Below are 13,193 nucleotides of genomic sequence, written 5' to 3' on the forward strand. Positions count from 1 at the left end.
TAAGCACCTCCTTAGCCGGCGGGAATCGCACAAAAGCGATCGCATATCAAGTTACAGCCTTCTCACAATGAAAGTTTGCCTTTCCCTTCCCTCTTTCAGCGGTTCCAGAAGTTTCAGCCAGAAGCTACCACGAAACTTTAGCCAATTTTCCCGTTTAATGGTTGACTTTCGTTTTTTTTCACATGCTATCATTTTATTATTTATTTTCGTAATATTTTTTGTATATACTTTTTTCTAACTCTGGTTTACATCCTGAAATTCAATCTCTGATCGCTGATTTTGTGACTGAATATCAAAAACCTCATATAACTCATATTACGATGTTAAAAAAAAGGAAAAAAGACGAGAAAAATGAAAATTTCGTTGACGTACGGACGTGAAAATCGCATTTTTTAAAAAAGTCAAATTTACACGAGTGATCCAAAATTTGATTAATTTAATTAAACTTAGAAATTAATCAATATTATTTTAATTTTTTTTATTATTTCAATTAGGAGGAATGCGAAAATGTTAAAACAGAAAAACACCAACCATTGGAAAGGAAACTTTGAGAAAACAAAGTTTATCACACTGAACGGTTTAAAAATAGTGTAAATTAACTTGGAAAAAAAAAGGAAAAAGTGGAAAAAAGTAGCTAAGGAACAAAAGAGTGAGATTTTAGGTAAATGCACTAAGTTAGCGTCAAAAAATCACTTAACATTCTATTCGATAAACTTGAAACTTTCCGGATTCAATAGTTACATCATGGAAAATAAACAAAGAAAGAAAGAACAGAGAAACTAAACGAAAAGATAATTTTCCTAGGTATGCTCGGAATTCTTGGAAATCCTGGAAATATGGATGGATCCGTCCAATTGACCCACACAACGAGTTCAACCTCAATTATCCCATCTTGTTATGAAGGGAATCCCGATTTTACTACTGCGGCCATCGTAGATTGCCGCGATTTCGAGCCCCGAGTACGAAGGCGAAAGGATAAGAGCGATCAACAACCGAGGGGGGCACCAGCCGAGACGGGAAACTCACTAGTTTCGTGGATAAATTATTTGTAAATATTTTAAAACTAAGTGAATTCTCTTATTATTGTTATTTCTTATTATGAGTGAATTTTCTTTTTATTGTTATATCTTATTATTTCTGATTATTGTTTGTTGTTTATCATTTATTCGTTATCTTTTATTTTCGTAAAAAATATGTTCGAAAAATAAAATACAAATAGAAATAATGGTAACTGACTGGTGACAAATGATCCAGTTAACTTTTCCAATATCCGAGGAGGTTTCTGGAACTTTTTCTTCTAGAGAGAAAATAAAAACTAATGCCGGTAGACCCAAAAATTCAGTCTCTTTAGACTCGTTTTCAAATCAACCCGTAAACTTCAACCTAACAATGATCTCACAAAAAAAAAAATTTCAAGAAATTTCTTTTACGTTCTATCGGAACACTTTAAACCAAATTTGATTTTAATTTCTATCTAAATAATTTTTTCTAAATAATTCTAATTTTTATCTAAATTGTTCTGTTCTAATTTCGAAATTAATTTTATTTATATTTATTTTTATATTCATCTTTTATTCTATTTATTTAAATTGTTCTGTTCCGAATAGTTTGACCAAAATCGAAGAGAAAATATGCGAAAATTTTAGGTTCTATCTTATTTTTGGGTTTTGTTTTTTAATTTCAGGCTATATTTTTCCATTACTGTTAGCTACAAAAGAAAAAAAAACGAAATAAAAGGGTATTTTTGAGTAGATCCTGCTTTTTTGAGGTGAAACTGGTCAACTGGCGAAATCTCTTCCATCTTTTTTTTCTCAGTTCCATCCAATCTTCGTAGTCGAATTCAAAATCGCAATTCCGATTCAAATTTGATAAATCCGAATTTAGGTTATCGAAATGAGAACGTCAATGGATCATTGCATGGTGTCATGATGATTGAGAAAAGATCGCCGCCAAGCCATTCCCAACGACTCTTATCCTGAAATTCGATCTCCGATACCGAAGCTGTCGTGGAATATCAAAAACTTCGTATAAAGACGTGAATTTCAGGATTCAGGCGAAAGACAAGGAAAATGAAAATTTCAATCACAATTCAAGGACATGAAATCGATTTTTTTTTGTTGCTGAAGGGCGTGAAATCCGTATGTCTGATCCGAGATTTAATTGATTAAATTTATTTTTGAAAAAAAAATCCCGGCCGAAACTTGTGTCAGTTTTCTACTTAGTCCTTAGTCTAAGAATTTTCTACCTCAAACAATCCGGTAACTTTTCAAGTACGTTTCTTACGGAACTATTGATGAAGATCCACAAAACAAATTACACAACCGGTTGGTCTACTTACGTAGTTCTTAGCCCTGGAAGAAACCAGAACTCTGTAAAGGTTGCTATAAATTACAAGGATATCTATAATTTCTACTTAAAGTTTTATTAGTAGCATTATATTTATTTATTATGATTTATTATCATTATTTATTAGTAGTTTATTAGTAGCTTAAGCATCCATTTTTATAAGAAGAGAAAAAAACCACACAACTAGAACATAAGAATTGGCAACGTTCTTATCCCAAATCTATTTTAAAATATCCAATAAAAATAATATAAAGTTTTTTCTAAGATGTCCACATTTGAAATATAATAGAACACATCTAGAAAATAAATAAGGTGCAATGAAAAGTGTCTGGAATATGATAAAATATATCTAAAAATGATATAAAAATATCTATGAATATAAATATATAAAAAATATAAAATATAAAAATAAATAAAATATATATAAATAAATATCTATTTTTTTCATCAGAAGAGAGAAAAGTCACACAATCAGGATTTCGATCGATCTCACGAAAAATGTAAAATATTTTCGAGAGAGATCCCCAGCCACTGGGGATGAGCTGTAATATGCTCGAGCACGGATGGATCAGCAGAGAGATCAGCTGGATACGTCTCAAGGATCTGGCGGTCATCTGCTGTTTCAGTTGTAGAATTTACAAACTTCCCAAGAGTGATGGGAACCAGGAGTGGAAATAGAATAAAAAATAATAAAAGTGATAAAATAATAAAAAAAATAATAAAATAATAGTGGAAAAGGACCGAATATGAAGGAGAATTAAACGCAGATGAAGTAGGAGTGGAAATAAAATCGGCTAGAATCCTCCAGAATCCCCTCTCCACCACCATTCTCTCCCCTCCCCTTCCTCCCACTTCCAGTTAGTGATCAGACAGGTCATCTAGATAGAAATAGATAAGTACGACTAAATTAGTTCCAGAAAAAATGGAAAATTTAAAGAAAATTAGAGCAGCGTAGTTGGTAAGAGGTTCCGCTGGCTAGCTGTGACATGATCGATCGGAGGTTCGACTTCGTCCTAGTGTAAACTAAGCCCTTCATTCCTCCGAGGTCGATAAATTGGTACCAGATTTGTCTGAGAGGATAAAACCCTAGATACGAGTTCCTAAACCTATAAAAATCGCGGATTGAAGTGAACATGGTGGCGTATCCTAAGCGGATTGATTATCCTAGGCGCTTTATCCTTTATCCTTTGAAAATACGGTAGGCGAGATAAAGTAGCAGTCAATTTATCTTCCTCTTACCCGTGAAAAATGACTAAGAGCTATTCCAGAAAATTAATTCGACCTTGCCTCATGGGGTCAAGGAAAAACTTCCGCGGATCACCGGATTGCATGACCAATTGAGAAAATTATTCATAAATTAGTGTAGAACGACCTTCATCGACCTAATTTATGATTAATTTTGGAAGTTACTACTTCCTGCTGAATGAAATAAAGCAAAAATATTCAATTAGAGCTATTTTCGTAGTCAGCTTCAATAAAGTAGGGAAATTTTCCTGAAATAGTGAGATCAATAAGCATTGAATGCATCACAGTGTTAATAGAATCAGACTAAAAATCCACTAATTGCTAGGAGTTTAGAAAAAATGACATTGTTTCGATTGTATCTTGGTCAAGAAAGGCTTTTCTTCCTGAGGAAAACATGTGCAAGAAAATCAGACTTATTTATTTATTTATTTATTTATTTATTGCGCCCGATTGCTTGCCAAAATGATGAAGAACTGTCATTGTGAATTTCGCCCACATTACTTAAAAAACCATTTCTTGAATTTCTTTTTTCTTTTCTTTTCTTTTCTTTCTTTTCCTTCTTGATTTCTCTTGAAAAACAACACTAAACTATTTCTAAACTAATTTGTTAAAGAAGAAAATTTTCTTCGAATAAACTTTTACGGATAAATTACATTCCAGAAAATCTTACTCTTTCAAAAGGACTGAATAAGAAGAAGAATTGAACGTAGATGAAGCAGAAGCCAATGAATTTGCCTTTTTTACATAGGTTGAGAAGAAAAAAAAGAAAATCATTCCAAAAAAAAACAAAAAAAAAACAAGTTTACGCTAATAATCTACTAAACAAAACATTGAATGAAATCGGACAAGTGGAACAGCCCGAGCATCGCCATTTTTGGATTATTGTACTTTACCATATGTTGATTTAATTTATATTTTAATTTATTTTTGCTCGATTTTTTAAAAAAATTCCTTGGATTCTTTTTTTTTTATTTCATATAACGCAGCGATAGGCAAAGCATCTCATCTTTGGACCCACAAATACATTCTAAAATATATCAATTTGTCCTAGCGGGATGTTGTGAGGAAGCAGATAAAAAAAACAAACACAAACAAAAAATACTGCGAAAATATTGAGTCAGCCCATGAATAAATATAATCCGATAGCATAGATTAAAATCCGAAGGAAATTATGGGAGAGCAGCATTAAAAGTCCACCGTAAAAATAGAGGTGTATTGTAGTAAATGAAGAAAAATATTTTTTAAACCGGGAAAAAAAGTTTTGCCCTAATTATGAAAAAAATAAAGTGTAAAATACTACATGATTTATGAAATTACTCAGTGGATAAATCTTTATTTCTTCCCCCTGCTTAGTGATATTTATTATTATTATTATTATTATTATTATTATTATTATTATTATTATCCACTATTATTATTATTATTATTACTTCTTTTAATTCTCTTAATAATCTTTTATTTCGTTTTTTAACTTGAAAAAACTTAAAATTTTATTAAAATGACGAGGAGGAGAATAGAAACAATTCGTAATGAAATTGTTTCGAAGATCTCTACCGTTGAGCGTACCGTATTTCCACACAACCACATACAAATCGAGTTCAAGTGGATCCAGACTCGACTTGTTCGGTGGCGGCAAAAAAAAAGAGGAGGAGAAGAGAAAAAAAAACAGAGAGTAGTGGTGGAGGAAGAAAGAACTGAAGAAGAACCACTTGAATTCCGCGCACACACACACACACACACACACACACACACGTACGGACAGACAGACACCTGTCGACGGACATTTTCAAGCACGAGGATTTTTCACATTCGCAGCAAATTTATGCTTCCATGTATTTTTCTATTGAATCCATGAAGGAAAAATTCATATAGTAAGGTATTGAATCAATAAAGGAAGAATTCATATAGTATGAACTAATAGATAAGAAAAAATAAAATAAAATAAAATAAAAATAAAAATAACAAAAAAAATCACTGGGAGAAAAATTTGATGTAGTTTGAGACTAGCCGAATTCTCATATGATCCGATGATCTAATAAATTTTATAAAGAAGAATTCACGGGGAAAAAATGAGATTTATTTTGAGACTAGCCGAATTTCATTTAAAATCACGAAAAAAAATAACCCGTACTCACCTATCGCTTTTCATCTCTTCAAATTCATCATTTTGATCCACCAACGTCAGATCACTGTCCAGATAACTCAAAAATTCGCCGCCACCTTTTTCGAGGCTTTTGTACAATTGTAAGGCGGAGTCACCGGGCTGAAATCAGGGATATTTGAGGTTTCGAAGAAGGACAGCCATGGAGCAAGGACCGTCACTGCTTAGGTGAGTCTATTCCTTAGGAAGCACTCGCGCATAACAGGGACATATAAAGTGATTATATTTATTTTAATATATTTGTACTATTTATTACTATATTATTATATTATACTTATTTATACATATTTGTATATTTGGATTTGTTCATTTGTATATTTATCTATTTGGATTTATTTATTTATTTACTATTGTATACTTATTATTTTTATTACTATTATTATTTCTTATCATTATTATTTTATTATTTTTATTTGTTTATTTACTACTTATTTATTTTTATTCAAATATCTTTCGGGGTTATATTCAAAATCACTTTCTTAAATCAATTTTTTTAATTAAATTTTTTAAATCAAATTTAAATTTCTTAAAATCGTCATCATATCATCATCTAGTGGTCACCGTTCGCGAATGCACATTTTTCCACTGATTCTCATGTTTTCTACTCAACACTCGTCGTCTACAAAGTAATATCCAGAGGAATCCACAAAAAAACCATTTCGTAGCGAATATCTTCCGGAAAAACCCCATCGAAATACATGTTTTCGACACATCCCAGAAAAATACGTTTTTTTTCCTCCTGTTGTGAAGCTGTTAGACAAATATCCGTTGAGAAATTCACAACGAAAACTAGTTCGATAATCCGCGTTATTTGAAGTCTTCGATCGTTGAAGTTTCTCGAACAAGTCATCGTAAAGAACCGGCTTGAAATTTGCTAAAATTCAAACAAATATTCGAATATTCTAAATGGATGAATGTTCGCGACTGCATTCGATTATTCGAACAATCGAATTCCTTGACTAAAACACGCCGTTAATGTTCGAAAATTCTTTACAGATCTATATCCATGTTTGAGTGTTGGGTGGGGGGAGGGATGAAGGGCTTGGTGAGCACTGGGACGGATTCGAACCTCCGATCGATCGTGCAATCACAGCAGAACTTCCTGCCGACTGCGCTCGGCCCGCCTCTATCATTTAATAAATTTGATTGTCATTTGAAACGTTAAAGATCCTCTCATATTTCTAATTGATGCAAATTCATCTTTTATCCGGAAAAAAATCCACTCAACAGATTATTGTTCTTTGCTCGTTACGTGCACTGATCGTTCGATGAGGGAAGTTCGTTAGGATTTCATTTTCTTGTTTCTCTCCTCTATGAATATTTATCCAGATTACAAATAGAACTCAAACAAAAATGAAATTCTCAGAGGATTTCCAGAAAATGATTTCACTTTCTGGAAATCTTTAGGGAATTTCAAGTACTTTGATAAAAAGTACATGAAATTCCCTAAAGATTGAATAATATATATTGAAATGTGTCGATGCACGGACATTGAACATATGATTATATCGTTTAATAAATTAATAAATTAATAAATAGCTCCGTATTTGCGAACATTTTGACATTTTCTATGGTTCTGGAAAAATTTCCGAACAAACTGACCCCTACCTGCAGCCAGCCGCGCGCACAGCCAAACAGAACGCATACACAGTTTATTTACATTTCGTCTTCGACTTAACAAACGCGATTTACAGCGCGAAATGAGAAAAACAAAAGAGCGCTCAAATGTAAATTTGGATGCAGTTCTGGAAGGGACAGGGGGGGGGGGGAACTTGTCGCTTTCCTTCACGAATCAAAAAACCATCGGAAGCGCTCTTGAACTGTCTAATGATAACTTTTTTAAACACAGCATCTGTCCTGTGTATCTTAGATAAACATGAATATAAAATAAAATAAAAATAAAATATGGATATAAATAAAATAAAATAAAAAAAAAATAAAATAAAAATAAAATAAAATAAAAAATATGGACTATAAATATCATTAAATATATTGTTATAAATATTATTATGTGCACCACTTGTACCATTAATATTATTAAATATGAATATAAAATAAATATAAGGTGATAATTACTAGGATGGGGCGGGTGTGGCGCAGTCGGTCAGAGGTCCGTTGTAGCCACACGGTCGAGGGTTCGAATTCGCCCCAGTGCTCACCAAGCCTTTCATCCCTCCGGGATCGATAAATTAGTACCAGACTTATCTGGGAGGATAAAAACACTGACTTGATCATCGGCTGGCCCCCGCAAACCATTCTTTAAGCCAACACGCGTTCCAAAACCTCAACGATCACGAATTCCAGTAAAACGCGTTGGCGCATCCCAAGTGGATTGATACGCCAGTGACTTTAATTACTAGGATGAGAGACCAAGACTGATATTAAAAAGTTTACACGGATGACTAACTCTCAGAATAAATAACTCTTAGAGAAGTCCACCCACATATCCCTTATATTTAACCTAACTTTTACTTTTCTTGCTCGATTGGGAACACAAGTAAAAAAATCGACGAAACAAGACACTGGTAAGAAATTTACGGAGTTAAAAGCGAAACGCTGAATGCATAATTTTAATTATTAATTGGTTTTTCTTCCATGTACCAGAGAAATCAGGAATTTCTTCCTACTCGTTTTTCCTTTGACTTTCGATGCCTTCTTGCAAAATTCCCCCTCAGGCAACAATATGGGGGAGGGGGGGAGGGGGGTTGTTGGGCTGTTTAATAATCTTCGGAAATTTCCGTTATTAATATCGATATTGATATTGATATTGGTACATCGATTTGACATATTGATACATATTTTTGACACTCATTTTTAATACAGCTCCAAAAATTCGCAAAATTTTCGAACAATTAAACTTTACTAGCAACATTTGATCATATGATTTTCATTTTACTGTAAAAATGACCGTAAATTTCTATGGATACTTAAGATTGTGACCTTAAATTAGACATCAGAGAGGTTCGATGAGTGAAAAGTGACCTCGATACTGCGGCAATAAGTGCCACTTGAAAGGAATACCACTTCAACTAGAGAAAGTAGACATAAAAACGAGGTCCTCATTAAATTTTTCCCTCTACATATGAGGAGTTCGACGAAAAAGTGACATGGAAGATATGTGAGCGAATCAGCTTCAGTCTGGAATTTTCCAATCCACTTCCTGCAATTTTCAGCAATATTTCACTATTTAAAATGAATTTTACTCGTAGAATCGACTAGAGGAGTAAAATTTAGAAACTTTATATCAGGGTCAGCTTTAATGGGAACTTTTCACTTTAGAAAAATTTTAGAAAATCGATTTGTAAAAAATAAATATAGAAAATAACGTAACAGATAGATAAAATATTATAAGATATAGGCATATCAAATAGGATAAAAATGTGTTATTTTTTTAGATAAAATAAAGTAGTCATGGGAAATAGTTAAATAAATAAATAAATAAACAGTTAAAATAGTCATAAAAAATGCCATGGTCTTCAAAACTTCCCCCAGAAAAATTTTGTCTTCAGTCGATAATATTTCTACAACAAAAAAAAAAGGTTGGAAGAATTTCTCGACAAAAAGGTTAGCGAAGTAAAAAAGAAAAAAATGTTGGTAGAAAAAAGAAATTTGTGCACGTACTTTTTACAAAATGCGTCCGCGACGAGACTAATTCGATTGTTTTAATGGGAGCTCGTTCGTTACACGTCGCTCGAGGTGGCACGAATAATTGCTTTACCCTTTAGCACGTGCACAATATTCTCGTTTCTACTAACTTTTTTTCTTTTTACTTACTTTTTTTTTCTTTTTTTTACATATTCTTTTCCTAGTTTTTTATTTGCTTACTTTTTTACTTACTCTTTTCTTAGTTTCTTACTTTCTTACTTCTTTGCTTACTCTCTTTTTACGTTTTTACTTATTCTTTTCCTGGTTTTTTTTTTACTTTCTTACTTTTTCCCTTACTCTTTTCTTAGTTTACTTGCTGTTTTTTTTTAATTTTTTTCTTTCTAAAAAAAAAAAACAAAATCAAGTCGGGAAATTTTGATGGAATCTTCGTCAACAATCGTTTCAGGTTTTTTCTCGATTCGATCCAACTCAATTCCATGACATGATTTCAAATGTCAACCAATTTGTCAATTTTCAATTCAACAACTTGAAATTTCCCTTGATTCCGGAACTTGGTAGCTTTTCGATTAATCGATGTATTTCTCCAGAAATAGGGATTCTGGAAACCATAACTCTATAGAAAAAATAGTATTAAAAAGAAAAGACTTGTACAATACGTATAGAAAGCCATTGAAACAGCGGTTTTTTTTTTTTCAAAAGAATTTCCACGTTTGTTTGTATTGTCCCATAAGATATTCTCGATCTAGCATTAGACAGAACTCCCAAAAATCCTACACTGAACGCTGGCGTGGTATGAATTTTCGTTGGGGTATATCTATGTCGGGTCGTGGATTATGTATACAGGGATGATTCCGCTCCCCTCTCCTTGCTTCACTGTAAACAGACGAGTCCGAAACGCTGCTTTCTACGACGTGGTCTATTGCAACACGCCACCCTGACGCCCCGCCCCCGCCTGCGATTCGTCGAATGAAATGAATTGCTTCCCATGGGGACGTCCGAATGGGTTTTCGACGAATCGCAGGCGGGGGCGGGACTTGCAAGTGTTGCGCATTACAACAGGAGCCGTCGGAACAAGGAACAGCGTTCCGGGATCGTTCGTTCATTGTGATACAGGGGGAGATGAACGGAATTACCCGTTTCTCCGATCAATCTACGATCCGGTATAGGAATTACCCGCCTGAAACCCGTACCACCCCCAGATTCGTGACTGAGAGTGGTTAAATACGGTATCATGATGTACAGTACGTAATTGCACGCGATATTCGATCACAAATTAAAAGATACTGTTTTGATGATGATACCGTATTTATAATCACTAAATTTATGCTTATTTTTTTTGTGTTACTTTCTTATACACCTATTTATAAAGTCGATTCGAGATCAATTGGACAACGAGAAAACTCTTTTTAAAAAAACTGAAAATTTGGAATGAAAACAATCCGGTCCCTCTCTCTGCTCATTTTAAGTGAATATAATTGTTAACAACAGCATAAATAAATAAATAAGATGTTTTATGTATGTATATATATATCCCTAGGCAACAAAAACTGTATGTCTGGAATTTCTGGTCATAGCTGGAAAAGTGAAACACTGAAAAACTCTGCACTTAACAACCTACTACTATCTAAATCACAAAAACATGAACTTCACGTCCCATTATGCGTTTGCAGGTGGAAGCGAAGAAATTATTGATTTCTAAAAAAAGTTTTTAGTTTTGTAATCTTTTATTTATAAAAGTTGGGGAGTGGTTACTTAAGGTATAAAGCTTAAAATGTCCTCGAAACTTGGGATATCTTAACTTGGGACTTAAGATGCCCTCGAAAACATTTCCTTATTTGTAAATTTAAATTAAATCGCACCTTTATGTACGTATATAAATATGAATTTATGTAATATGTACGAATATGTATTTAAATTATATTGAATTTATAAATTGTCTATGAATAAAAAATAAAGAAATATGAAAAAAAAACATTCAGTCATAGGATAGTCTAGGTCAGATGCACTTTGGTCGAGTCAGAACGGCTTGAACCCGGATGTAACCGGTTGACCAAAAACAAAAAAAAACTCGAAATGGGACCTTCGCCGGCCCCAATCGGAGTTACTCTCTGCAGTAGGATTGGAGCCGGGGAGGGTCCCACCCCGACCACTCACCCAGTGGCCGGAAGCCTGAGATCATTTTGACTCGATTTCGCATAACTTTTGAAAACAAATAGATGTTTGAAATATTTTATTTGCTTAAAAATAAATGCATTTTTCCGAATATTTTATCTACCTCAAAAAATATTGAAATATAATATTAAAATAAAATATAATATAGTATAGGAATATTTTATCTACCTTAAAAATTCATTTAAGATTTCTAAGACATCCCTTCAATACATCTTTTTAAAAATAGTTACGGTAGCCATGTGCTAATAAAATTGACTACAGAGCTTTTTCTCTTACTTACTGCTCTACTTTAACGAAATTATTCAGCTTACCTTATGTGGAGCTCGAAGTGTACGTATAACTTCAGGCAATTGATCCGCAATAGTGACATGTATCCGAAAAGCGAACGTGACCGGACGCATCGGTTCCAGGAAAGCGTTCGATGTTGAGGCGAACGGATCGCTGTCATCTACGTACTGTACGCGACATGTGTACGTATCATCAGCCATCGCGAGCGACTTTACGTCGCGATACGCCACGATTTCACCTGGAACGGTGGAATTTTAGTCAGCGCTCAGATCAGTGGAGGCTAGACGACGTCACTTCAGAGGTGAAAACAACAAAATAACGATATGACGAATAAAATACAATGGGTATGGGATCATGTTCAACTTCAACGAAGCAATTCCATAATAATGAAAAATAGAATAATGAAAAAAGATAAAAAAGACGAAGAGGAGAAAGCCCTGAGACAAGAAAATGAAAAAAAATGAGAAATGAAGTAGTAAAAAATTATTAGATTCAACGTGGAACATTTTCAATTAGGAAGAATTCAACTTCTTAGAAACTTCTTTTGAAATTTCTTATAAGAAAACAAAATCGATGAAATCGAAGCAAGATGTAAGTTAGAAAATTCTGGAATAATATGGTAGAAGGTTAGAAAACTGTGAATTATTCTACGTTTACAGTTCAATCAATAATGTGCGATGCACGCGCCGCGTCTCATTGTCGCGAGTCTGTATGCATGGGATCTACCGTAGACGTACGATGCGCGACGGGACCCACGGCTGACATTGTCGATGGAGCAACGTCTTTCGATAAGATACTATCATTTACGATCCCGCCAACAACAAGTAGAGCGCTCGAGTCGGCGCCGTTTTGTACGTAACAGTTGACGCATTTGCGTAACAGCAACTGAACAATTGTTTTCTGAAAAGAACACGGATATCGTTTCCGGATCTTTTCTCAAACTATCGATCGATGTGATGATAGGAGTTGGTAAAAAAAAACAGGAACTCTTCTACATCGCAATGCTTCAAATTTCGATTCGTTAACTACAGATATATCCAAACTTGTTAAATTCACGCCTGTGCTCCTCACAGCGACAGAAAACCTCAAAAGAAAGTAGTATTATCCGTGCCCAATTCTAAATTAAGAAAAAAATCAAATCAAATCAAAACTTGTACAGGAAGTGAAATTAAGAAAAAAAATTAAAAATTAAAAATTAAATCAAAAATTCCAGTACAAGTCGAATTAGTTACAAAGAAAAACAGGGAAAGAAAAGAAAGAAAAGAAAAAAAATTACAAATTAAAGAGGCCCTCCTAACTCACTTAAGCAAGCCCTTAAGCACTTCTGAGGTCAAAATTCGCATACGACAGATTTAAATATCGTTTCCTTTCCATT

At 33.6% G+C, this 13,193-nt stretch overlaps 1 protein-coding gene across 2 annotated transcripts; it reads right to left on the minus strand.

The window, feature by feature from the left end:
- Positions 1-2,287: 2,287 nt before the first annotated feature.
- RB195_007868 (uncharacterized protein) lies at positions 2,288-12,018 on the minus strand (the record flags this gene model as incomplete). Of its 2 annotated transcripts, XM_064181737.1 has the most annotated exons (3): positions 2,288-2,351; positions 5,727-5,854; positions 11,842-12,018. In XM_064181737.1, 3 exons carry the CDS (start codon positions 12,016-12,018, stop codon positions 2,288-2,290), a joined length of 369 nt encoding a protein of 122 aa, XP_064038504.1. The 2 variants fall into 2 exon arrangements, with proteins under 2 accessions (XP_064038504.1, XP_064038505.1); XM_064181738.1 differs by lacking the exon at positions 2,288-2,351 and having other exon boundaries at positions 5,723-5,854.
- Positions 12,019-13,193: the final 1,175 nt, after the last annotated feature.

Source organism: Necator americanus, chromosome I (assembly GCF_031761385.1).
Source record: "Necator americanus strain Aroian chromosome I, whole genome shotgun sequence".
NCBI lineage: Eukaryota > Metazoa > Nematoda > Chromadorea > Rhabditida > Ancylostomatidae > Necator > Necator americanus.